At 39.3% G+C, this 26,403-nt stretch overlaps 1 protein-coding gene and 1 non-coding gene across 3 annotated transcripts in view; both read left to right on the plus strand.

The window, feature by feature from the left end:
* Ipo7 (importin 7) overlaps positions 1–26,403 on the plus strand; it is a 70,238-nt gene that overhangs the window by 24,445 nt on the left and 19,390 nt on the right. For both annotated transcript variants that reach the window (XM_070035281.1, XM_070035282.1), the window contains 13 exons: positions 400–553; positions 3,838–3,996; positions 7,688–7,844; positions 11,330–11,419; positions 15,084–15,178; positions 15,306–15,390; positions 17,505–17,639; positions 19,353–19,452; positions 21,795–21,871; positions 22,281–22,397; positions 24,994–25,083; positions 25,470–25,635; positions 26,073–26,233. In XM_070035281.1, coding sequence (XP_069891382.1) covers positions 400–553; positions 3,838–3,996; positions 7,688–7,844; positions 11,330–11,419; positions 15,084–15,178; positions 15,306–15,390; positions 17,505–17,639; positions 19,353–19,452; positions 21,795–21,871; positions 22,281–22,397; positions 24,994–25,083; positions 25,470–25,635; positions 26,073–26,233 — 1,586 coding nt within the window. The remainder of the gene's footprint in view (positions 1–399; positions 554–3,837; positions 3,997–7,687; positions 7,845–11,329; positions 11,420–15,083; positions 15,179–15,305; positions 15,391–17,504; positions 17,640–19,352; positions 19,453–21,794; positions 21,872–22,280; positions 22,398–24,993; positions 25,084–25,469; positions 25,636–26,072; positions 26,234–26,403) is intronic.
* LOC138836664 (small nucleolar RNA SNORA23) lies at positions 25,212–25,394 on the plus strand. The gene has a single exon (XR_011374982.1). It is a non-coding gene; the product is annotated as a small nucleolar RNA SNORA23 (small nucleolar RNA).

The following is a 26,403-nucleotide window of genomic DNA, read 5'->3' on the forward strand; positions in this document are numbered from 1 at the left end:
TGTTCAAAGCCAGCGCGGGCAAGAAAAGCCATGAAACTCTTATCTCCACCAGAAAACGGTAATTGATGCTGTGGTTCAAATGGTAGAGCGCTAGCCTTGAGCTGAAGAGCTGAGGGACAGCGCCCAGGCCCACAGTTCAAGCCCGCGACAGACAAAGAAAAGAGAGACTCCCATTTCTAATATAACAGTAAAAAAATTAAACTGGCCGAAGTGGTAGAGTGCCAGCCTAGCAAATGAGTTGAACAATCTCAAGGCCCTGAGTTCAAGCTCTAGCATCAGCAAAATAAAAAAAGTCTAATACAGTGACATGGAAGAAGTTGAAATATGGTTACTACTTACAAAGAATATTTATGGAGCTTTCATTGTAAACACCTTTTCACAAACTTATCTATGTTTTAGGTGTTATCTATTTGAAAAATATGATAACACAGTATTGGCCTGATCGAGAATCAGCACCTGGGGATATAGCCCCTTATAGTATTCCAGAAGAAGATCGACATTGCATTCGAGAAAATATTGTAGAAGCCATTATTCACTCTCCTGAGCTCATCAGGTATGTATGTATGTATGTACATTTATCTATATCTTACTTATTTAATGTGTACATGTTTGAGCAAAAATCGAAAGCAAGTAAAAAGGCTGTGGTAGAAGGCACATAACATTAAAAGGGGGGAGGGCCAATGGGGTTGAGTATAGTTAGCGAATACTTTTATGATATATGAAAATAGAATGAAAAGTTTTGAAATTGTTTTAAGAAGGGACAATGAAGGAGAGGGTCAGTTTGATTTGACATTTTATGGCCATGTCACAGAGAATCCCTTCTTGTACAACTAATATGCTATGCTAATAAAATAGTTTTTAGGATAGGTACAGTAGCTTACTCCTGTAATACTAGCTATTCAAGTGTGCTGAGATCTGAGGATCACTGCTCAAATCCAGGCCATGTAGAAAAGTCCCCTTGATACTCTTATCTCCAATTAACCATTCATAAACCAGAAGTGGCACTCTGGCTCAAAGTGGTAGAGTGCTAGCCTTGAGCAAGAGCTTAGGGACAAAACCCAGGCCCTGAGTTCAAGCCCTATAAGCGATAGAAAAAAAAAAAAGTCTTCAAATGTTAACAGTGGTTCAAAGCAAGTATGATGTGTGTGTGTGTTGACCATAGTATTGGAAAGACTAATCTACTTATAGAGAAAGCTAAAGACATGAAATTGAGTGAGTTAACCCCTGTGTACACTCAAAAGAATCTTAAGTTTGAGGCCATGCAAAAGGTACTTAGTAAGACTATATCAATTAAAAAAGAAAAGGCTGCCGGGGGGCTAGTGGCTCATGCCTGTAATCCTAGCTACTTAGGAGGCTGAGATCTGAGGATGGTAGTTCAAAGCCAGCTTGGGCAGAAAAGTCTGTGCAACTTTTTTTTTTTTTTAAATTATGAACATACCATACAGAGGGGTTACAATTACATGGGCAAGGTAATGAGTACATTTCTATCACTGAGCCACCTTCCCAGCCCCAATGAGTACATTTCTTATGTGAAACTATCTCCAGTAAACCACCAGAAAACCGGAAGTTGTGCTGTAGCTCAAGTGGTAGAGTGCTAGCCTTTAGCTGAAGAACTGAGGGACAGCTCTCAGGCCCAGAGTTGAAGCCCCAAGACTGACCAAAAAAAAAAAAAAGGCTAATAGGCTTATACCTATAATTCTAGCTACTTGGGGCTTTGAAATCTGATATCTAGGTTCAAAGGCAGTCCAGGCAGGAAAGTTGATGGGACTTTTATGTCCAATTAACTCTACCAAAAGCCATTAGATCTGTGGCTTAAGTGGTAGAGCTTTAACCTTAATTGAAAAAGCTAAGGGACAGTGCCCAGACCCTGAATTCAAGCCCCAGTAACAACGTGTATATGCATACACCCCAGAAAACTAAAACTATAGGGCACTTTCTCAAGTATAGGGCATTTCCAACTCAACCCTGAGCAAAGATTTGGGGCACAATAATAGTATGTTTAATGACTGAAAAACAGATTTACTAGTTCTCACAAGCATTTGTTTATTATATGTATAGATTTTTTTTTCCAGGAAAACTTAAGCCAACAGATACCAATATAGAGGAATGCCCTTTTGATTTATTGCCTTACTGTTTTTCCCCATTTACAAAATAAGAACTTGGGTCTGGGAATATGTCTTAGTGGTAGATTGCTTGCCTAGAATGTGTGAAGCCCTGGGTTTGATTGCTTGGTACCATATAAACAGAAAAGCCGTAAGTGGTGCTATGGCTCATGTAGTCAGTGCTAGCCTGGAGCTGATGAAGCTCAGGGACAGTGCTCAGGTCCTTAGTTCAAGCCCCAGGACTGGCAAGAAATAAAAAAAAAAATAAAACTAAGAGCTTAAACAATGTAATATAAACTAGTAGAACATGTTGTGATCATATGGGTGAGAATTTTTAAGAAGACAACCAAAAAAACTAGATTGAAGCTTGTTGTTGAGCTTCTTTAATCCCAGTATTGGAAGGCAGAAGGATTACTAGTTTGAGGGCAGCGTGGGTCATGTGGCAGTTCATAGCTTCCCTGGACAATATATTGTGACTTAAAAAGCCAATGCCTAGGTGCAGTTTCATAACCGAGCATTTGCCTAGCCTGCCCCAGGCTCTGCATTGCTCAATAAACAGAAACAAAACTACTGAATGCTTTATCCTTTTTGTTTTATAGGCTTTTGATATTATAAATTCCTGTGTCCTGCCCTATCTATGTTTTGCTATTTGTGTACCATCCCAACCTCATGCTCAGGATTGAATCTTGGGCCTGCTCATTCTAGGGATATAACTATTTCTGTACTTCATTCCTAGTCGTGAATACTCCTTACATGTATAGGATTTTGTGTGAGTGTAGTTATTAATGGGATTAGTTGGTTTTCTTGATGAAATTGATTTGGCTCCGCAAGAGAAAGAACACCTGCATTTATAATATTTATGTGTTTCTTTTCTATAGAAAGAGGTTATCCTAGCTGGGCGCTGGTGGCTCACGCCTATAATCCTAGCTACTCAGGAGGCTGAGAACTGAGGATCATGGTTCAAAGCCAGCACAGGCAGGAAAGTGAGTGAGACTTCAGTAAACCACCAGAAAACCGGAAGTGGCACTGTGGCTCAGTGGTAGAGCACTTGAGCTGAAGAGCTGAGGGACAGTGCCCAGGTCCAAAGTTCAAGCCAACAAAAACAAACAGAAAGAGGTCATCCTAGACTATGTGGTAGCTTTTGCTGAATGAGTTTTTTTCCCTTTTTATTTTGGTTCCTTTCTAGGTAGGGTCCAGGTTTGCTCCTTGGCTAGCCTGGCCTGCCAACTTCCTACTTGTTCTTTCCCTTGGAGATGACAAAAATGTGCCTCTGTGCCTATTGGTGAGATATAGTCTCAACCAATCTCTTTTTTTGTTTGAACTTTCCTCAAAGCTTAATCTCCTCATACCTGCCTTCCAAATATCTAGGATTATTTGTTTGAGCCATCATACTCATCAAATTATATGCATCTTATATTCACCCACATATCATCTGGATTTTTTTTTGGGGGGTGCTGGCCCTGAAGCTTGAACCCCAGTCCTGGGTACGGTACAAGTTTTTGTGCTCAAGGTTAACACTCTTGCCACTTAAGCCACAGCTCTGCTTTTTTGGTGCTTAATTGGAGATTAAACTTTAAAAATTTCCTGCCTGTGGTGTCTTCGAACCATGAGTCTCAGATCTCAGCTCCTGAGTAGCTAAGATTACAGGTATGAGCTATTGTGCCTGGCACTACATTTTAGCAGCATTTTGTCTAGATAATCTTTCTTCTTCCTTACTGTTTATTTTGTCTTTCAGGGTACAGCTTACTACTTGCATTCATCACATCATCAAACATGACTATCCAAGCCGCTGGACTGCCATTGTAGACAAGATTGGCTTTTATCTTCAGTCTGACAACAGTGCTTGTTGGCTAGGAATTCTTCTTTGCCTTTATCAGCTTGTAAAAAATTATGAGTAAGTGTTTTCCATTTCCTATGGAATTTTGGGAAGTAAGAAGAGTTGGAAAGATTGAAAGCTAATTTGGACATATAAAATTAATTTTGGCATTGTTAAGAAAATTAGTGAACTGTACTGTTACTTGAATTTTATATTTTCTTTTTAGAAGTAGGATGTCTTACTCTAATTCTGAAATGACACTGCTTATGTCCCCTCCCCCAATCATTATCTCTTTTTCCCCATTCAAAAATCTAAGGTTGTGATTCTCAATAGGTGCTGATAGAAGTCCTTTAGATACTTTTTTTATTGTATATTGGAGTACTGTGAACATTAGAGCTCTTTATTACTTGTCTTTTTGTGAATTTTTGCCTTAATTTGTGTTTTTGGTAAACTTTAAGAACCTCTAAGAAAAATAAATTCGAATTTCATGTGCTAATTTATCAGTTATTTTTGAGATTCATACTCAACCTATTTCATTTTTTGCATATTTTAGCAAGTTATAGCTCATGTAAGTAAATTGTATTAGAATGATTTTAGAGGAAGAGATCATTTTAGATCTGGATTTAGGGATCATTATAAAAGAAAACATTGGGAGTTGAGGGAATAGAGTGGTAAGCTCAATGATGAAGGTGTTTTCCTTAAAGCATGAAAATGACGAAAATTGGTAGGTACTTAGAAGTTTGTGGGAAAAATAAGCAAGGGAAGAAGACTTAATATTACAATGATGACTTCAACTTCTAACAGCTAGACAAATCCCATTGTGTGCTCTCTAATTCTGGGATTTGTGGTTAGCCTCAATACCCTTTGTGGGTCCCATTTTGAAATAGCCGATGAACTGCTGCTGCTCTGAGCAGGCAAAAATACATCATTTACAGCATTGGTACTGGTGTTTTCTTGTGTTCCCACCAGCTACCCATCTTCCTGCTAAGGAATGTTCCAGCTGTTGCTCCAACCTCTGTCAGAGTCCCAGTTGTAGTTCTGGTAAGTGAGTGACTAAAACCAGAGAGAATAACAATAAGCTGTCAGTGTCACTTAAGAGGTTCAAATCTCTCCTGTTTTATAATCTTACCAGGAGAGAGTGTGATAGGGCTTTTTAAATAGATACAGGAGCCTAATACAATATTGGACTTCCAGTTTATTATAAGCCAGTGTTGGTGGAGCACAAGGTATTTAATATAAGGGACCTATGTGGACTGAAGCAGTTTCAGAAAATAAGAATTGGAGTTTGATGGCTTTTAGAAATAGAGATCCTCAGGAATTACTTATGTACAGAAGGAACATTTGAAGAGGAAGGTATGTCACACCACATTGAGTAATATGAGCAAAGAAAGCAAAGTACAGAGGTGGAAATAAGACTGTTACCTAGATGATAAGGAGATCACTTCTATGCAAACACATAGAGGAATGATTTGAATGAAAATAGTCAGAAAATTGGATATTACTATAGATACTGAGGAAGTATCAGTAGATTTTGTTTTTTAACCTAAAAGTGATGGACTAGTTGAAGAAATTTCTATGAAGTTTGGCCTTGTGGAAGTAGAACTACATTAATTTCTTTGTGTATGTGTGCCAGTACTGGGATTTGAACTCATGACTTTACTTTCTTGCTTGATTCCGCCCCCCCCATCAAAGATAGCAATCTATCATTTTAGCCATACATCTATTTCCTGTATTAATTTTTTAAAAGATGTATGTGAGATACAATTTCTTAAAATAATGAAATTTTGGAAATGATTTGTCAGTTTGTGTTACTAGCCTTATTAGTCATCATTAGTGTGAACATTTCCTATTCTTTCCTCTTGAGAATTTATTTTGTTTCTTATTTCACCCAGAAGGAAAAAAAAAATCCAGATTTTAAAGAGAATCTTTACCTATTAAAAATGTACACAGAGCTGGGTGCCAGTGGCTCAAGCCTGTAGCTATTTAGGAGGCTAAGATCTGAGGATTGCAATTCAAAGCCAGCCTGGGCAGGAAAGTCCATGAGACTCTTACCTCCAATTAACTACCAGAAAACCTAAAGTGGTTCTGTGGCTCAAGAGGTAGAACACTTACCTTGAGCTGAAGAGCTGAGTGAAAGTGCCCAAAACCAGGCCCAGAGTTCAAGCCCCATGCGCTGCCCCTCCTACCCCCCCCCCAAAAAAAAAAGTACCCAGAAGCTAAGCTCATGTCTGTGATCCTAGCTAATCAGGAGATGGAGATCTGAGGATTGTGGTTTGAAGCCAATCTGGGTAAAAAAGTCCCTGTGAGACTCTCATTTCCAGTTAACTACTCAAAAACCAGAAGTGGTACTGTGACTCAAGTGGTAGAGCACTAACTTTGAACACAAAGAGGCTCATGGATAGCATTCAAGCCCTGCAACTGACCCCCCCCCCCCAAAAAAAAATAAAAATAAAAAAAAGAAAGAAAGAAAAAGGAAGAAAGAAAAGTACTCAGGTACTCAATTTTTGAGTAAAAAAAATTTTTTTTTAGGATACCAATGAGAACTCATAACTTGCTATGAGAACTAATTTAAAGCAATTTAAATAATCACCTATTCCAAAAAGACAAGTGATAGCTATTATAATCATGATTTCTACAACAAGTAATCTGTATTTGCAAATTGATTGTGCCTGTTGCTTCCTTAATATGGAAACTGTTACTTTATTTCTACAGTTGTAACTTAAAAATCCAGTTATTTCCTTCCTTTTTAAATAATCCAATAGACCATAATAATACTGTTAAAATGATAATAAGTAGGGTGTATACAGAAATAATTTCAATTTCATATGCACTTTTTCATATATAACTTTTGGAACAGTGTAATTCAAATAAGGAATTTTTCTGATTTTAGGAAGGTAATACTCATAAAATTTTGTGTCCTATTCTGTAGCAGTATCCAATAGTTGAACATATTTCTGAAATAGGTGATTATTGACTTCCAAATAGGGTAAATGAAGATATTTTAAAACATGTTGTTCATGTTTTATTGCCAGGTGAGTTATACTATGTCTGGTTTGTGATGCTTTTAGTCATAAAATAGTTGGTGTCTGAATAAGGATGGTAATGTAGAATTAATTTTATTTATTCATTAGCATTGCTGTTTAAAAGCCAGACCATTGTACCTCCATATTTGCATAAGTATTCACAATTAGACTATGTACTGAATTGATCAGAGGAAAGAACCTAGATCCCAACTGCCAAGGTTTATACCTAGATGTGTAACTGGGAAAGATAGTTCTGCTGTTTCTTAGTTTCTTCAGTTGTAAACATGAGAATACTAATGGGGGCCATGCACATCATTGACCTTCTAATAAATGTTGAGTAAATACATGATAATTCTGTTATTTAGGGCTTTTACTGGAGTTGCGTTTGTGGTTTTGTTCTAGAATATTCTTTTTTTTTTTTTTTTTTTTGGTCCGGTTGTGGGGCCTGAACTCTGGGCCTGAGCACTGTCCCTCAGCTCTTCAGCTCAAGGCCAGTGCTCTACCACTTGAGCCACAGCGCCACTTCCGGCTTTTTTCTTTTTGCTTATGTGGTGCTGAGGAATCGAACCCAGGGCCTCAGGCATGCAAGGCAAGCGCTCTACCACTGAGCCAACTTCCCAGCCCCTGTTCTAGAATATTCTTATTTTTTTTCTAAACTTGTTAGAAAGTACATTTGTATATAAAAGCAGGTACATATAAGCTGTAAAGTAAATTCTTACAGAATTAGTTTGTATTCCTATCCATAGGTACAAGAAACCAGAGGAAAGGAGTCCACTGGTGGCAGCAATGCAGCATTTCCTGCCAGTTCTGAAGGATCGTTTTATTCAGCTTCTTCCTGATCAGTCAGATCAGTCTGTCCTCATCCAGAAACAAATATTCAAGATCTTCTACGCTCTTGTTCAGGTATTTTTTATTTTATAAAGCAGTTTAGAGTCTGCTGGTAATTTACCATATCAAAAATTAAGAATTTCAGCATCTGAAATATAATAATTACATTTGGAGATCTAGATTAACTAGATGATTTGCTAGAAAAATGTAAGTTGGGCTGGGAATGTGGCTTAGTGGAAGAGTGCTTGCCTAACATGCATGAAACTCTGGGTACTATTCCTCAGTACCACATAAACAGAAAAAGCTGGAAGTAGCACTATGGCTCAAGTGGTAGATTGCTAGCCTTGAGCAAAAGAAGCTCAGGGACAGTGCCCAGGCTCTGAGTTCAACCCACAGGACTGGCAAAGAAAGAAAAGGAAAAAAAATTAAAAGGGAGGTTGGAAAAAAAATTACAAATTTAAACAAGCATATTTGCCCAATAAAAAAATTGCAAGTTCTCAGGAGGCTGAGATCTGAGGATCGAGGTTCAAAGCTGGCTCTGGCAGGAAAGTCCGTGAAACTCTTATCTCCAATAAACCACCAGAAAACTAGAAGTGGCACTGTGGCTCACATGGTAGAGCTCTAGCCTGTAGCTGAAGAGCTGAGGGACAGCGCTCAGGCCCAGAGTTCAAGCCCCACGACTGACCAAAAAAATAAAGTAAAATAAAAAATGTTAGGGATAGTCAATCTTTTGGGGCTAAGAACCTGGTGTCAGGACAGGTTTAAAAAAATCATCCAGAGCCAGCCTGGTGGCTCACGCCTATAATCCTACCTACTCAGGAGGCTGAGATCTGAGGATTGCAGTTTAAAGCCAACCATGAGCAGAAAAAGCCCAGGAGACTATTATCTCCAATTAAAAAAGAAAATTACTGCCTGGCACTGGTGGCTCACGCCTGTAATCCTAGCTACTCAGGAGGCTGAGATCTGAGGATCTCGGTTCAAAGCCAGCCCAGGCAGGAGAGACCGTGAGACTCCTATCTCCAATAAACCACCAGAAAACCGGAAGTGGCCCTGTAGCTCAAGTGGTAGAGTGCTGGCCTTGAGCTGAAGAGCTGAGGGACAGCACCCAGGCCCAGAGTTCAAGCCCTACGACCGACCAAAAAAAAAAAAAAGAAAAGAAAAGAAAATTACTCAGAAAACCGGAAGTGGCACTGTGGCTCAAGTGGTGGAGTGCTGGCCTTGAGCTGAAGAGCTGAGGGACAGCACCCAGTCTCAGAGTTCAAGTCCCATGACCAACCCTCCCCCCAAAAATCATCCAGCATAGGCTGGGAATGTGATTGAAGCCCTAGGTTAGATTGTTCAGTATCACATAAACAGAAAAGGCTGGAAGTGGTATTATGGCTTCAGTGGTAGAGCGCTAGTCTTGAGCAAAAGAAGCTCTGGGACAGTGCTCAGGCTTTGAGCTCAGCCCTAGGACTGGCCAAAAATAAAAGAAAGAAAATCCAACATAACAAAGTTGTTTTTTTCCTTTTTTTTTTTGAGATTGGGATTTGATTTGTTAAGTAAACTGTTTCTTTTTTCTGTCGGTCATGGGGCCTGAACTCTGGGCTTGAGCGCTGTCCCTCAGCTCTTCAGCTCTAGGCTAGCACTTTACCATGTATGTCAAAACACCACTTGCAGCTTTTTTTGCTTATGTGGTGCTAAGGAATCGAACCCAGGGCCTTACGTATGCAAGGCAAGCACTCTACCACTGAGTCACTTTCCCAGCCTCAAGTAAACTCTTCTTGAAACCCAGAGGCTCAGGACATTTTTTTGCACTAGCTATCCCATATAGCTGGAGCCACATGTAGCTAAACTTAGTGCAATTTTCTTACATTTATCTTTTTTTTTTTTGGTTGGTCATGGAGCTTGAACTTGGCGTGGGTGCTGTCCCTTAGCTCTTCAGCTCAAGGCAAGCGCTCTACCACTCAAGCCACAGCTCCACTTCACGCTGTTTCTGTTTATGTCGTGCTGAAGAGTCGAACCCATGACCTCATGCATGCGAGGCAAGCACTCTACCACTGAGCCACCTTCCCAGCCCTAAAAATAATTTTGATAATTATAGGTTTAATCATTTCTGTGTAGTCTAACTCAGCATATCCCCCCCAAAAAAATAAAAATAAAAAAAGTTGAATCTATATTCTTAGTAGGATTGAGCTTAGAACTGATTCCCCCCCCCCCTTTTTTTTTTTTTGACAGTCCTGGGGCTTGGACTCAGTTCCTGGACACTGTCCCTGAGCTTCTTTTTGTTCAAAGCTAGCACTGTACCACTTGAGCCATAGTTCCACTTTTTGGCCTTTTTTTTTTTGTTTATGTGGTACTGAGGAAGTAAACCCAGGGCTTCATGCATGGTAGGCAAGTACTCTACCATAAGCCACATTGCCACCCAGAACAGATTTTTCTCATCAGGTTCAGATACTGATTTTTGTTTTATACCTTTTAACTACACAGCATTATTATTTTGGGGGGGGGGTCTGGTCTGGACCTGGGCCCTGTCCCTCAGCTCTTCAGCTCAAGGCTAGCTCTCTACCACTTGAGCCACAGAACCACTTCCGGCTTTTTTCTTTTTGCTTATGTGGTGCTGAGGAATCAAACCCAGGGCCTCAGGCATGCAAGGCAAGCGCTCTACCACTGAGCCACCTTCCCAGCCCCTGAAGGAAAAATTTAATTAAAGTTTTAGTGTAGCTTAGTGGCTTACTTCTGTAATCCTTGCAGTAGGACAGCAGTTCAAAGCTAGCCCTGGCAGAAAAGTCCGTGAAAGTCTTACCTTCAGCAAGCTACTCAAAAAGCTGGAAGTGGTTCAAGTGGTAACCTTGAGCAAAAGAAGCTCAGGGACCTCACCCAGGTCCTGAATTCAAGCCCCAGGACTGGCACCAAAAAATAAAAAGAATAAAATGTTTTAATTTGATATAGAGTATTAACAAAAATCTCTGATAAGTATAACCCCTTGGGGTGAAAATGAGATCATGATCTCCAGTAAATTGAGAGCAAAAATGCCTTTGCTTTTTTGGTTGGTTGTGGGCTTGAACACAGGGTCTGTGTGCTGTGCCTCAGCTCTTCAGCTCAAGGTTAGCTCTTTACCATTTGAGCCACAGCGCTACTTCCGATTTTCTGGTGGTTTATTGGAGATGAGTCTCACAGAGAGCTAGGCGCCAGGGTGGCTCATGCCTGTAAAGTCCATGAGACTCTTATCTCCAATAAACTAGCAGAAAACCGGAAGTGGAACTTTGGCTCAAGTGATAGAGGGTCCAGGCCCAGAGTTTAAGCCCAACCAACAGCAAAAAAAAAAAAAAAAAAAAAAAAAGTATTATAGACTTTCCTGCAGGGGCTGGCCTTGAACCTCAATCCTTTGATCTCAGCCTCCTGAGTAGCTAGGATTACAGGTGTGTGCCACCAGTGCCCAGATGCCATGTTCTTTACTACTGTTAAGTACTCTAGACAATTAACATAACAAAATTTGCTGTGTACTAATGTAGAAATGTAAGTTAACTGAAATTCTTTAGTAGTGATTTTAAACAGTAAGTTGTTTTTTTTTTATTTAGTATACGCTACCACTGGAACTGATAAATCAACAGAATCTGACAGAATGGGTAGAAATTTTGAAGACTGTTGTGAATAGGGATGTACCTAATGTAAGTTTCTGCATGTTTTCTGATAAAATAAGAATAATAGTCATCTTCAGTTTTTAATCATTAAGAAAATAATTACTATTTTTACTAGCATTTACTAATAGTGTAAGGGGGGGTGGTTATGAAGTGACTCACTATCTCTAATCCCTTTCCTACGTCGATTCTATTTCAGCAGTTTCATTGTTCTATTTTCATACATGCATATAAAGTGCTTTTACCATATTTTTCCTCTCTGTTGACCCTCACTTCCACTGGTACTTGCTTTCATCCATAACCTGTTTTATTTTCTTATATTGTAGGAAATTGTTTTTCCTTGGTAATTCACATATGCTTATACTAAGTTGAAAATTTTGAGGAATGATTTCATATTAGAAGTTAACTACTTGTGCATATTTGCTTATCTCAAGATAATTCTGTTTTGTTTTCTTGGTTTTCCTTTTCCCTTTTTTTTTTTTTCTTTTCTTTTCTTTTTTTGTCGGTTGTGAGGCCTGATCTCTGGGCCTGGGCGCTGTCCCTCAGCTCTTCAACTGTAGACTAGCGCTCTACCACTTGACCCTCAGCCCCACTTCCGGCTTTTTCTGCTTATGTGGTGCTGAGGAATCGAATCCAGGGCCTTATGCATGCAAGACAAGCACTCTACCACTGAGTCACCTTCCCAGCCCTCTTGCTTTTGTTTTTTGTTTTTTTTGTTGTTGTTTGTTTTTTGCTTTTTTTGTCCTGGGGCTTGAACTCTGGCCTGGGCGCTGCCCCTCAGCTCTTCAGCTGAATGCTACTGCTCTACCACTTGAGCCACAGAACCACTTCCAGTTTTCTGGTGGTTTAGTGGAGATAAGTGTCTCACGGCCGGGCGCTGGTGGTTCAGGCCTGTAATCCTAGCTACTCAGGAGGCTGAGATCTGAGGATGGCGGTTCAAAGCCAGCCCTGGCAGGAGAGACCGTGAGACTCCTATCTCCAATAAACCACCAGAAAACCGGAAGTGGCGCTGTAGCTCAAGTGGTAGAGCTCTCGCCTTGAGCTGAAGAGCTGAGGGACAGCGCCCAGGCCCAGAGTTCAAGCCCAACGACCGACAAAAAAAAAAAAAAGAGTCTCATAGACTTTCTTGCCCAGTCTGGCTTTAAACCATGATCCTCAGATCTCAGTCTCCTGAATAGCTAGGTTTACAGACATGAGCTGCCAGTGCCCAGCTGTTTCTTTTAAAGGATATAATTCAGTTGCTTTTTAGTGCATTCAGGGTTTTGCAGTTGTGTTGCTTCTATCAATCACAATTTTTAATGTTTTCTACAGAGGTATAGATTTTTTTTTTTTTTTTTTTTTTTTTTTTTTTTGTCGGTCGTGGGGCTTGAACTCTGGGCCTGGGTGCTGTCCCTTAGCTCTTCAGCTCAAGGCCAGCGCTCTACCACTTGAGCTACAGCGCCACTTCCGGTTTTCTGGTGGTTTTATTGGAGATAGGAGTCTCTCGGTCTTTCCTGCCCGGGCTGGCTTTGAACCGCGATCCTCAGATCTCAGCCTCCTGAGTAGCTAGGATTACAGGCGTGAGCCACCAGCGCCCGGCTAGGTATAGATTATTTAATAAGATATTATTCTAGTATGTTTAAGTGCTTGAACATACTAATTTAATTCTCAAAAGTCCTTCTGGGTTTTTTTTTGTTTGTTTATTTGTTGGTTTTTGTTTTTTTTGGGGGGGGGTCCGGTCATGGGGCCTAAACTCTGGGTCTGGGCACTGTCCTCAGCTCTTCAGCTCAAGGCTAGCATTCTACCACTTGAGCCACAGCGCCACTTCCGGCTTTTTTCTTTTTGCTTATGTGGTGCTGAGGAATCAAACCCTGGGCCTCAGGCATGCAAGGCAAGCGCTCTACCACTGATCCACCTTCCCAGCCCATCCTTCTATTTTTTAACATTGTATTTTTGAAGATTTTAACTTATTCAGAGAGGTTTAATCTATTTCGATGAGACAAAAATCTTGTTTCATTCTTTTTTTTTTTTTTTTTTTAGTGCTAGAGATGGAACCCAGGGCCTATACATGTTAAGAACAAACTCTACCACTGTGGTATATTCCTAGCTTTATTTAAATATTTGCTCTAAGAAAATTTAAATAATCTAAATTACTTAGAATATTTCTTCCACACCATAGAATCATGCTAATTTGGCACCAGGTTTTTATGTATACATTAAAATGAAATACAAGTTTTTAAAGTCTATGGGGTGGGAAGTTGGCTCAGTGGTAGAGCGCTTGCCTTACATGGCTGAGGCCCTGGGTTCGATTCCTCAGCACCACATAAGCAAAAAGAAAAAAGCCGGAAGTGGTGCTGTGGCTCAAGTGGTAGAGTGCTAGCCTTGAGCTGAAGAGCTGAGAGACAGCGCCCAGGCCCAGAGTTCAGGCCCCACAACCAGACCAAAAAAAAAAAATAAACAAATAAAAAATAAAGTCTTGTATACATATTCTGTACTTGTTACGGTATAATTTATATTCAGTAGCAGATTACAAAAGTTTAATGACTTACTATAATGCATTTATTATCACACTATGTAAATACTATCCCAGAATATTTATTCATGACTGGCTCTAATCCTCTGAGTCATTGTTCTCAACGTCTTTTTTTTTTTTTTTTTGGGTCCAGTCATGGGGCCTAAACTCTGGGCCTGGGCTCTGTTCCTCAGCTCTTCACCTCAAGGCTAGCGCTCTACCACTTGAGCCATTGAACCAATTCCGGCTTTTTTTTCCTGCTTATGTGGTGCTGAGAAATCGAACCCAGAGCCTCATGCATGCAAGGCAAGCGTTCTACCACTGAGCCATCTTCCCAGCCCCTCAACATCTTATATTTTTAAAGATTAATATAAAAGGTAGTATTTTGAACCTTTTTTTTTTTTTTGTCATGGGGCTTGAAGTCTGGGCTTGGATGCTGTCCCTTAGCTCTTCAGCTCAAGGCTAGCACTCTACCACTTGAGCCACAGCGCCACTTCCAGTTTCCTGGTGGTTAATTGGAGATAATAGTCTCATGGGCTTTCCTGCCCAGTGTGGCTTTGAACTGTGATCCTTAGGTCTCAGCCTTACTTGCATGAGCCACCAGCGCCCAGCTTCTTTGGGCTTCTTTTGCTTAAAATATTCATGAGACTCATTCTTTTTTTTGGTTGGGGGGCTTGAACTCTGGGCCTGGGTACTGTCCCTCAGCTCTTCAGCTCAATGCTGGTGTTCTACCACTTGAGCCACAGTGCCACTTCCTGCTTTATCTGCTTATGTGGTGCTGAAGAATTGAACCCAGGGCCTCAAGCATGCAAGGCATGCAAGCACTCTACCACTGAGCCACCTTCCCAGCCTCTCATTCATTGTTTTATAGTGATGGTTTGCTCCTTCTTAATCCAGCTACTGTTCCCTTGTACAGATAGACCAAAATCTTTCCCATGTTGATAGATATCAAGTTGATGTTCAGATTTTGAGTTTAGAGATAGAGCCACTGTATGCTTTCATTCTTACATGAATACCAAAGAGTTGAATTGGGTCATAGAGTAAGTGTATGTTTAATTTTCTAAGTAATTCCAAAATAGCTTTCAAAGTAGTTAAATAATTGTTTGGAAAGGAAATGTATGGGAGATTCAGTACTGTATTTTCACTTCTTTAGCTTATTTTTTTTCTTATCTCTTATTTCATTAAATAAACCTTTCTTTAAAGGAAACACTTCAAGTTGAAGAAGATGATAGACCTGAATTACCATGGTGGAAATGTAAGAAGTGGGCCTTACATATTTTAGCAAGGCTTTTTGAAAGGTAAGTTCTCTATATTTGGTAATTTCAGGTCATCTTTTTTTAAAGATTTTGATTTTGCAAGTATAGATATATAAAGGACTTTAAAGAAATAATGGTCATATGTATGTATTTTATTTTGTTTTTTTAGATATGGAAGTCCTGGGAATGTTTCCAAGGAGTATAATGAATTTGCTGAAGTATTTTTGAAGGCATTTGCTGTTGGTGTTCAGCAAGTACGTCTAACACAGATTTTCTAAGTAGAAAAATGGCTTTTAGGTTTGATTTTTTTTTTTCTTGTTTATTTCTAGTTTCTTTTCTTCCTTTCTTTTTGTTCTTGTGTTTGTCATTGGGTTTTATCTGTAGGCCTGGCTCTACTACTTTGAGCCATGGCTTCACTTCTGGTTTTTAGGTGGTTAATTGGAGGTAAGAGTCTAACAGTCTCTCCTGCTCAGGCTGGCTTTGAACCTGAATCCTCAGGCTGAGTAGCTAGGATTACAGGCATGAAGCACCAGTGTCTGACTTACTTCTAGTTTCTTTTTTCAGCTATAAACAGTATATTTGACCTTTGTAGCAGTTCTGAAACATCTTAGGTGTTAACTTTTTTCTTTTTTTCTTTTTTTTCCAGTCCTGGAGCTTGAACTTAGGGCCTGGGTTCTATCCCTGAACTGCTCTGTGCTCAAGACTAGTGCTCTACCACTGAGCCATAGCACCACTTCTGGCTTTTTCTGAGTAGTTGTTTGGAGATAAGAGTCTTATGGACCTTCCTGCCAGGGCTGGCCCTGAACCATGATAATCAGATCTCAGCCTCCTGGGTAGCTTAGTATTAAAGGTGTGAGCTACTGGTATTCAGCTGGTATTCAGTTTTTTGTTTGTTCTGGGCCTTGAACTCAGGGTCCCATACTTTTGCACACAGTATTGTATATTACTATATTTTGAATGAATTTGCTATATATACATGGTTTTGTAATTTTTGTCATTTTGAACATGTTGATTAATATAGTTCATGTAGACTTTCTGAAAATACATTTTACTAAATAATTATTTTTTTATTAGTTGTATAAGGGAGTTTTATTGTGACATTTTCACATATCTATACAAATGTATCCTGACCAACCTCATCTCTTCTGTTCTCCTCCTACCCTGCCTATCAACCTTTCCCCTTCTTAAACAGTGTTATTTGCCTTCATTTACACCTTTGTTAGCCTTCCTCACTTCCATTGGTATCCACTCCCTTACAGAATCAGATTTACTTGCCTGTCGTCCATTTCTATGTTTTTCCCTCTCCACCCCTTATCTTCCTAAATAGTTAGAATCAAGAAAGAAATGCTTGGACTGGCTGAGTGTGGCTCAGTTAAGAGACTTAAAATCTAATGCCAATTTTGCAACAAAACAAAACAAAACAAAACACCAGTCTCATCAGAAATCTTTAATATCTTTTAATATTGGGAAGCTATCATGCTAATGGTAATGATTCCAAGATTTGTCAAATTCTGATCTTTCTTTGAAAGCTTGAATTTAGCACAAGTAACATGATGTCAGCTCTTTGGAATAACATTTTTGAGAAAATTAAAAATAATCTGCCACCTGTACAAGTCCAAATCATTATTTGTCTGTAAGTTCTTTCAAAGAAAATAGTATATCATGGAATAGCAACCTTTTAATTGCAATTCAATTTCCAAAAAATACATTTCTCTCAACTATTGTACTTTGGTATTTACTGGGCATACTCATTTTAAAATCATAATATTTCTGGTTTCTTAAGGACATTCTTAAGGAAAACTGATTCTACAAGTATGTGATTATTATTTTAACTTTAGTTGCAGTACCACTTCTTTGATGGATGTTAGTCATTGGGAGGTATTAATACATTAATGTCAATTTTTTTAAGCAATTAACCTTGAGCCACTTTCACCTTCCAGGCTCACTGCAAGGGTCTTGGCAACTACCAGATGTCTATGACTTAAACTTTGAAAATTGATAGTTTGAAACAGCCAATAGAATTAGAACTTTAAACTAAAGATACATAAGTAGGTGACTGACTGAATTAGGATTTTCTTAGAAGATGGTCAGTAAAATAAGGCTATGTCAGTAGGGAGCATATGGTTTTTTCCTTAGCCAGAAAGTAGGCCTTTCATACATTCTTAGGTCAGCATGTTTGTTAGTTAAATCCCTTGGGACAAAGAAATACAGTTCTCTTAACTTTCAAGGTTTTATTTTTAAAAGAATAGTTGTTACTTTGTGATGATGACTTTAGCTTTAAAGATTAATGTGAGATGCTTTTAATGGCTTGTAAATGGTTAAAATTTCTCTGAGCTTAGTTTTGATTAAACTTCTTTTCCCTCCAAAGGTTTTATTGAAGGTGTTATATCAATACAAAGAGAAGCAATATATGGCTCCTCGAGTTTTACAACAGACATTAAACTATATTAATCAAGGAGTATCCCATGCCCTTACTTGGAAGAATCTGAAGCCTCATATACAAGTAATAAATTTCTAACATTTTTTAAAGATTATCAAAGCTTTTTGAGATGGAGTAAGTGGATTAAGAGTATAAAAAATCAAATATGGTATATATCTTTTAATCAGGATGGGTGGTAATAAATTTTGATGATGCAAAACAGGTTATATTAGAGTAGTTGAGGTTGCTGTGTATACATCTTTTTTCAAGCACATCAAACGGAATTGCTAAAAAAGTTGAAAATCGGGCTGGGAAGGTGCTCAGTGGTAGAGTGCTTGCCTTGCATGCATGAGGCCCTGGGTTTGATTCCTCGGTACCACATAAGCAGAAAAAGCTAGAAATGAGGCTATGGCTCAAGTGGTAGGGCACTAGCCTTGAGCTGAAGAGCTGAGAGACAGCGCCCAGGCCCAGAGTTCAGGCCCCATGACCGAGCCTCCCCACACCCTCCCCCCCCAAAAAAAAAAAAAAAGTTGAAAATCATGTTGAGTTTTGTTAGTCTAGTTCTAGTGATTATTTACATAGAATAGAGAAAAGAAGATTTAGCATTTGATGTTAATTATAAGTATTTAACTTATTTTTAGTCTACTGTTGCATTTAAGCTTGCATTGTTTTGTGTCTGTCTGTGTGTGTCCATCTGTTCATGTCTGTATGTGTGTGTCTGTGTGTATTGGGGCTTGATTCAAACCCTGGTCACTGTCCCTGAGCTTTTGTACTTAAGCTAATGTTTCATTGAGCCATAGCCCCATTTCTGGCTTTTTTTTTTTTTTTTTTTTGGTTAGTCATGGGGTTTGATCTCTGGGTACTGTACCTGATCTCTTCAGCTCAAGGCTAGCATTCTGCCACTTGAGCCACAGCATTACTTCCAGTTTTCTGGTTGTTTATTGGAGATAAACATGGATTTTACTCATGGATTTTACTGCCCCGGCTGGCTTTGAACCTGGATCCTCAGAACTCAGCCTCTTGAGTAGGTAGGATTACAGGCATGAGCCACTAACACCCTGCTTTTTTTTTTTGTTTTTTGGCTAGTCCTGAGGCTAGAATTCAAGCTCTGGGCACTGTCCCTGAGCTTCTTTTGTTCCAGGCTACCACTTGAGCAACAGTGCTACTTCTGGCTTTTTCTGTTTATGAGGTACCGAGGAACGGAACCCAGGGCTTCCTGCAAGCTAGACAAGCACCACTAAGCCACTTTCACAGACCTATTTGGTTTTTTTATTTTTTATTTATTTATTTTTTGCCAGTTATGGGGCTTGAACTGAGGCCTGAGTTCTGTCCCTGAGTAAAAGCTCAAGGCTAGTAGCACTCTACCTTTTTGAGCCATAGTGCTACTTTTGGTTTTCTAGTGGAAAATTGAAGAGTCTTGAGGATCTTTCTTCCCACCCCACCCTCCCTCCTCTCTTTCCTCCTCCCCCCTTCCTTTCCCCTCCTTTGTACTCCTAGGGACTTTTCTGCCCAAGCTGGCTTTGAACTGTGATCCTCAGATCTCAGCCTTCTGTGTAGCTAGTATTACATGTGTGAGCCACCAGCACCACGCAGCTTTTTAAATTATTAATTCCATAAAAACTTGTTACAGAGAAGTCAAGAACCTGTAGTCAATTCAAGAAAAAGTGTATTGGTAAAGTTTGGCATTAAGCTTTAAAATACATTTTATAAAATTATTTCTTTTTGAGTACTTAAAGGAGATATGACAGTTATATTTGAAAGCTGAAGGCTGTTACTTTTTTAACTTTTAAATTGCAGGGCATTATCCAAGATGTTATTTTTCCATTGATGTGCTATACAGATGCTGATGAGGAACTTTGGCAAGAAGACCCTTATGAATATATTCGCATGAAGTTTGGTAAGAAATTTTTACTTTCCAAACAAAATGTCAGGTAGTGAGGGTTATATATAGCCAACGTAAGATGTATTATTTTGTCATTCTTGGTACTGAACATCTTTATTAATTATTTATTATTACTAAGGAATTGTATATAAATCAGACAATGAGTATAATTTTTCTTGGATATTGTCACCCCTTCCTTTGTTTTCCCCTACGTTTCCCTTCCTGTCCCTGTCCATAAGTTATATAGTTTTTTTTTTTTTACATCTTATATATTGAATATTGTACATTTATTTACCCTCCATTTCTTTGTCTCCCATAAACAAAACATGTTTCCATTTCTTGGATTTTTTTTTTTTTTTTTTTTTTTTGCCAGTACTGGGGCTTCAACTCAGGGCTTGGGCACTGTCCCTGAACTTCCTTTGCTCTACCACTTGAGCCACAGCACCACTTCTGACTTTTTCTCTTTATGTGATACTGAGGAATCGAACCCGGGTTTCATGCATGGTAGGGAAGCACTCTACCACTAAGCCACATTCCCAGCTCATGGAATTGTTTTGTTAAATAGTATTTGAGATATTCAGAGGTGTTGGACTTTTGGGCTCCTTCCCTAAGAGTTCCTTCCTTGTTTGTGTGTAAGTACATAAAGCACTGTTTTAAGTTATCATATCCAGTTGTAAACTAGCTTCCATATATATGCCATTTGTCTCCTTGAGCTTGGCTTACTTCACTTAACATGATTTGTTTAGGTACATTCAGATCCCTGCAGTGATATAATGTTATTCATTCTAATGGAACTTGAACTCAGGGCTTCATTCTCTTAACTGGGCTTTTTCCACTAAAGGGTGGTGATCTATCTCTTGAGCCACAGCTTTACTTCTGGGTTTTTCCTTATTAATTGGAGATGAGTCTCATGGACTTTTTGTTTGGTCTGATTTTGAACCATGATTCTCAGATCTTACCTTTGTTACCAGTGTGCCTGGCCCTTTATTTTGAATAGTGTGTGTGTGTGTGTGTGTGTGTGTATTTTTTGCTGGTCGTGGGGTTTGAAGTCTGGACCTGGGCACTGTCCCTCAGCTCTTCAGCTCAAAGCTGGTGCTTTCCCACTTGAGCCGCAGCACCACTTCCAATTTTCTGGTGATTTATTGGAGATAAGAGTCTCCCGGACTTTCCTGCTGGGGGTGGCTTTGAACCGTGATCCTCAGATCTCAACCTCTGATTAGCTAGGATTACAGGATGAGCCACCAGCGCCCAGCTTGGTATAATTTCTTGTTTAGATTGTTTTGGTGCTACTCATTTTTAATGGTATTTAGTTTTAGCAGACACAAATACAATAGTGTTACTGTACTAGGATATATTCTTAGCATGTGCTTGAAGTGAACTAGTTAAGCTGATACCTTAGCTAAGTATCTAAAACTGCTTTTCAAATACATAATGAGAATTGAAAAAAAATGCATGTATTCCCTGCATGGAAGCAAAGAATTATAATTTGGCAAATATTGAGTGTTGGTATTTCCTGCCAGATGTTTTTGTAGATTATAATTTTATAACACTATTGTAAAGAAATGTTATTTCAGTCTCTTGTATGAAAGAATGTTAGTGTTAAAAGTCAGTGGATTGGGTGGGGGGGCGGGGGGGGGATGGGAAGGGATGGGAAGGGGAAACAAAGGAAGAGTCTACAATGCTTGGTAAGAAATGTACTCATTATCTTGCCCATGTAATTGTAACCCCTCTGTACAGTATTTTCACAAAAAAAGGTCAGTGGATTAACATTTAATTTGTATGATAACACATAGAATTCATGTGTGGTAGCACATTGCAAGAGACTGAAGTAGGTGGATCACTTCATGTTGCTATTGTATTATAGTGAGGCAGCAGCAAAGTGAGACCTCATGTCAAAAACAAAATTATGTGGGTATCTGAGGTGTATATGTGTGTGTATCTAGGTCTCTCTCTGTTGCTTCCTTCATCTTCCTACTTTTTCCTGTAGTTGAAATGGGGTGTTGATACATGGCTCAAAGTAGCCTCAAATCTGAGATTTTGCCAGTGGCTCATGCCTGTACTCCTAGCTACTAGGAGGCTGAGATCTGAGGAAAATGATTTGACGCAAACCCAGGCTTGAAAGTACTGTGGTTCAAGTGGTAGAACACTAGCTATGAGCAAAAAAGCTCACTTAGGGACTATGCCTGGCACATTGAGTCTCAGCCTCCTTAGTATAACAATTTATAGGTATGTACTATTATACCCATGTAAGTGCCTTGTTTTTTATAAAGCATAACTTACAAATTCAATAATATGAAAATATTTTGCAAAGGTGTTAAATTACTGTTTGCTATTCGATTTTTATATTTCTTTTCTAGATGTGTTTGAAGATTTCATTTCTCCTACCACTGCTGCCCAGACACTTTTGTTTACAGCCTGTAGTAAGAGGAAAGAGGTAAGTTATTTGATGTGCAGAATAGTTTTACTACATCACGAAAAAGTTACTCAAATATACTCTCTGTTTTAAATGTTAGCTGTGTGAGTTGTTTGGCTAGTTTATTTTTTTTTTGGCTAATTTATTTTTAAAGAGCTGTAGGTTTGGGCTGGAAAGGTGGCTTAGTGGTAGAGCACTTGCCTTGCATGCATGAGGCCATGGGTTCAATTCCTCAGCACCACATAAGCAAAAAGAAAAAAAAGCTTGGAAGTGGCGCTGTGGTTCAAGTGGTAGAGCGCTATCCTTGAGCTGAAGAGCTGAGGGATAGCACCCAGGCCCAGAGTTCAGGCCCCACAACAGGACCCCCCCCCAAAAAAAAAAAAAAAAAAAGCTGTTGATTTATTCAATCAAACATTATCTTTTAATTTAGGTACTACAGAAGACTATGGGCTTTTGTTACCAGATTCTTACAGAACCAAATGCTGATCCTCGGAAAAAAGATGGAGCTTTACATATGATTGGCTCTTTAGCTGAAATACTTCTGAAGGTATTTCTTCTTAACATCTGTGTGTATAAGTATTTAAATTACCAGTTTTCCTGAGAAACAGTAGTTACAGTTGTTACCACTTTCCCTATCTAATTCCTAGACATTTTCATTACCTTGAGTGGAAAATTGTATAAGTTAGCAGTTACTCTGTTTTATACCAAGTCTCTAAGCCCAACCACTCCTATTCCAAATTTTGTCTCTAAATCAGGTAGTAATATATATTTTATATATATTATGTAATATACTGTTACATGCTTCACAACAAATCTTAAGAACATTACACTAAATCAAAAATGTCACTGAAAACGAAAAACGAACATAGTATATATAATATATATGTGTTTTATATATGTGTGTTTTTGTTTTTGAGATATAGTCTTACTTTGCTGCTGCCTGAGTATATATTTTTTATATAACTATATATTTTATTTATTTATTTTTTTCGGGTCTGTGATCCCTCCAGGATCCTACATGGCATTTAATTTTCATGTCTTAGGTTAGGTCTTCTCCAATTTTGCAAGTGCTAGTCAGTTTTTAATGTTTATTAATGTGCAGTTCAAATATTGTCTGTATTTTTGTTTGTTTTGCTATAATGGAGATTAAACCAAAGTCTTGTGTATGTTAAGTGAGTACTGTACTGATCTATAATTCTAGTCCTTAGTGTTTTTTTGTTTTGTTTTGTTTTGTTGGTTGAAGGGCTTGAACTTGGGGCCTGGGTGCTGCCCCTGAGCTCTTCAGCCTAAGGCAAGAGCCCCTCCCACTTGAACCATAGTGCCACTTCCAGTTTTCTAGTGGTTAATTGGATATTAGAGTCTCCTGGACTTTCCTTGCCTGGGCTGGGTTTGAACTGGGATCCTCAGAACTTAGCCTCCTGAGTAGCTAGGCATTAACCAGGTGCCCAGCTATCTTTCAGAATGTATCTCATTGCATAGCTCCGAGCAGACCTGAACTTGTTGTATGGCCCTGGCTGTTCTCAGACTTTAAAGCCACTTTTTGAGTGTTGGGATTACATATGTTTTATTAACACTAGATTTTGTAATTGCTTTCTAATTCAAGCATTCAAACAAAAATTTAATTGAAAAACATAAAAATGTGCTCAGTGTGCCTGAGGCCAGAGCATTTTGACATCAAAGCCATCCTATACTATTTAGTGATACCCTGTCTTCATCCCTTCCCTAATATAATAATACTCTGGGCACTGGTGTCTCACACCTGTAATCCTAGCTATTCAACGAAGCTGAGCCCTGAGGATCACCGTTTGAAGCCTGCCCTGGCAGAAAAGTCCCCATGAGACTCTTCTTGCCTCCCAATTAACTACTCAAAAACTGGAAGTGGCACTGTGGCTCAAGTGGTAGGCCCCTAACCTTGAGCACAGAGAGGTTCAGGGACAGTGCCCAGGCCCTGAGTTCAAGAACCACAACTGTAAAAACAAATAGATTTTTTTGGTTATAGGTCCTAAAAAGGTATCAATGTAAGTGTGTATTTGACATCAATAGTCACTTTTTTTTTTTTTTTGGTCGGTCATGGGGCTTGAACTCTGGGCCTGGGCGCTGTCCCTCAGCTCTTCAGCTCAAGGAGAGCGCTCTACCACTTGAGCTACAGCGCCACTTCCGGTTTTCTGGTGGTTTATTGGAGATAGGAGTCTCACGGTCTCTCCTGCCCGGGCTGGCTTTGAACTGCGATTCTCAGATCTCAGCCTCCTGAGTAGCTAGGATTACAGGCGTGAGCCACCAGCGCCCGGCTCGATAGTCACTTTTTGCTTGAGCCTTGCCTTCAACCATTTTTGTTGTTGTTTGGTGCTGAATTTAGGGCTTGAACTCAGGGCTTGAGCATTGCCCCCTAGCTTTATCTGCTAAAGGCTAGTGCTTGCTCTACCTCTTGATCTATACCTCCACTTCCACCTTTTTGATGCTTATATGGATGTAATAGTCTTATCAACTTCCCTTCTCAGGCTGGCCTTGAAACAGTCCTCAAATATCAGCCTACCTTTGTAGCTAGGATTATAGGCACTAGCCACCAGTAAGTGTCCCAGAACCTGGTTAGTATTTGGGGGAGAGAGGTGCTTGGGCTTGAACTCAGGGCCTAGGTGCTGTCCCCAAGCTTCTTTTGCTCAAAGCTAGCATTCTGCCACTTGATTCATAGCTCTACTTCAGCTTTCTGGTAGTTAATTGGAGATAAGAGTCTCATAGACTTTTCCTTCCTGGACTTGCTTCAAATCATGATTCTCAGATCTCAATCTCCTGAGCAGCTAAGATTATAGGCATGAGCCATTGATGCTGGGCTCTAGTACTCTTGTTGGCTGTAGGCCTGAACTCAGGGCCTGGGCACTGTCCCTGGGCTCTTTTGCTCAAGGCTAGTGCTCTACCACTTGAAGCCTCAGAGCCACTTCCAGTTTTCTGGAAGTTAATTGGCAATAGTCTCTCAGACTTTCTTGCCTGGGCTGGCTTTCAACAATGATTCTCAGATCTCAGCCTCCAGAGTAGCTAAGATTTCAGGTGCTCAGCTTTCTAGATGTTGTTTTTAACCCTTGTATATCATCTTGAAAATTGAGATAATAATAGTTGAACTATAATAAAATAAGTGTTTGTACTTACAGAAAAAGATCTACAAAGATCAAATGGAATATATGTTGCAAAATCATGTGTTCCCTCTATTCAGCAGTGAACTGGGCTACATGAGAGCAAGGGTAAGTTTTGAAGCTACATTTTTAATATATTTGTATCTCAAAATATTTTTGTATTGAAACTTGTTATATATTCACTTTAAAAGTTATTTCACTTACAACTTAAGTTTAAAATAAATCTTTAAATGGCTACTACAGTGTGTGCATAGTTTCTATCTGTGTCTGGTAGCATAGTCTGTCTGTGTTTTGCATTCAGACCTTGCTATTCACACAAACTCATGTAGCCAAAAAGCAACTTGGGATCATAGTACTGGTCTAGTGTTGTCTGTTTGGACACACCTACCACTGGCCAGCCTCCAAATTCCCGCACACAGAATTCTGGAAAGAGCTTGGGTTGGGAAGTAATTAATGAAAGATAATTATAGCCTATCAGTTTTTTTTTCCCTAAGGCTTGCTGGGTTCTTCACTATTTTTGTGAAGTGAAGTTTAAAAGTGATCAGAACCTCCAAACGGCCTTAGAGCTGACACGAAGATGTCTGATTGATGATAGAGAAATGCCTGTAAAAGTAGAAGCTGCGATTGCACTTCAAGTATTGATTAGCAATCAAGAAAAAGGTAAAGATTTGTGTACCAAAAACAATAAATGGCTTTACATATGATTTTTACCAGTAGAGTTAGCATATTTATTATGTAAAATACTTACGAGTTTTGTTTTGTTTTGTTTTTTGTCGGTTGTGCGGCTTCAACTCTGGACTTGGGCACTATCCCTGCGTTCTTCAGCTCAAGGCGAGTGCTCTATCGCTTGAGCCACAGCGCCACTTCCATACTTATGAGTTTAAAAGTTCTGAGCTGGGAAGGTGGCTTAGTGGTAGAGTGCTTGCCTAGCATGCATGAGAAACCCTGGGTTCCATTCCTCAGTACCACCTAGTGGTGCTGTGGCTCAAGTAGTAGAGCACTAGCTTTGAACAAAAGAAGCTCAGGGACAGTGCCCAGGCCCTGAGTTCAAGCTCCAGGACCGGCACACAAAAAATATTTTGCTTTTTCTCTTACAGCTAAGGAATATATCACACCATTTATCAGACCTGTAATGCAGGCTCTTCTTCATATTATAAGAGAAACAGAAAATGATGATCTTACCAATGTTATTCAGAAGATGATTTGTGAATATAGTGAAGAAGTTACTCCTATTGCAGTAGAAATGACACAACATTTGGTATGTAATCCTCTTGACAGATTCTTTGTTCTGTGGCAGTACTGGGACCTCACACTTTTACTTAATACCATTGTTTAACCATTTGAGCCACACCTCCACTTCCAGCTTTTTGCTGATTAATTTGAGGTAAGTATCTGATTTGACTGGCGGGTGTGATTTCAAAGCTCAGT

Source organism: Dipodomys merriami, unplaced genomic scaffold (assembly GCF_024711535.1).
Source record: "Dipodomys merriami isolate MVZ:Mamm:240054 unplaced genomic scaffold, mDipMer1.0.p SCAF_25, whole genome shotgun sequence".
In the NCBI taxonomy this organism is placed as follows: Eukaryota; Metazoa; Chordata; class Mammalia; order Rodentia; family Heteromyidae; genus Dipodomys; species Dipodomys merriami.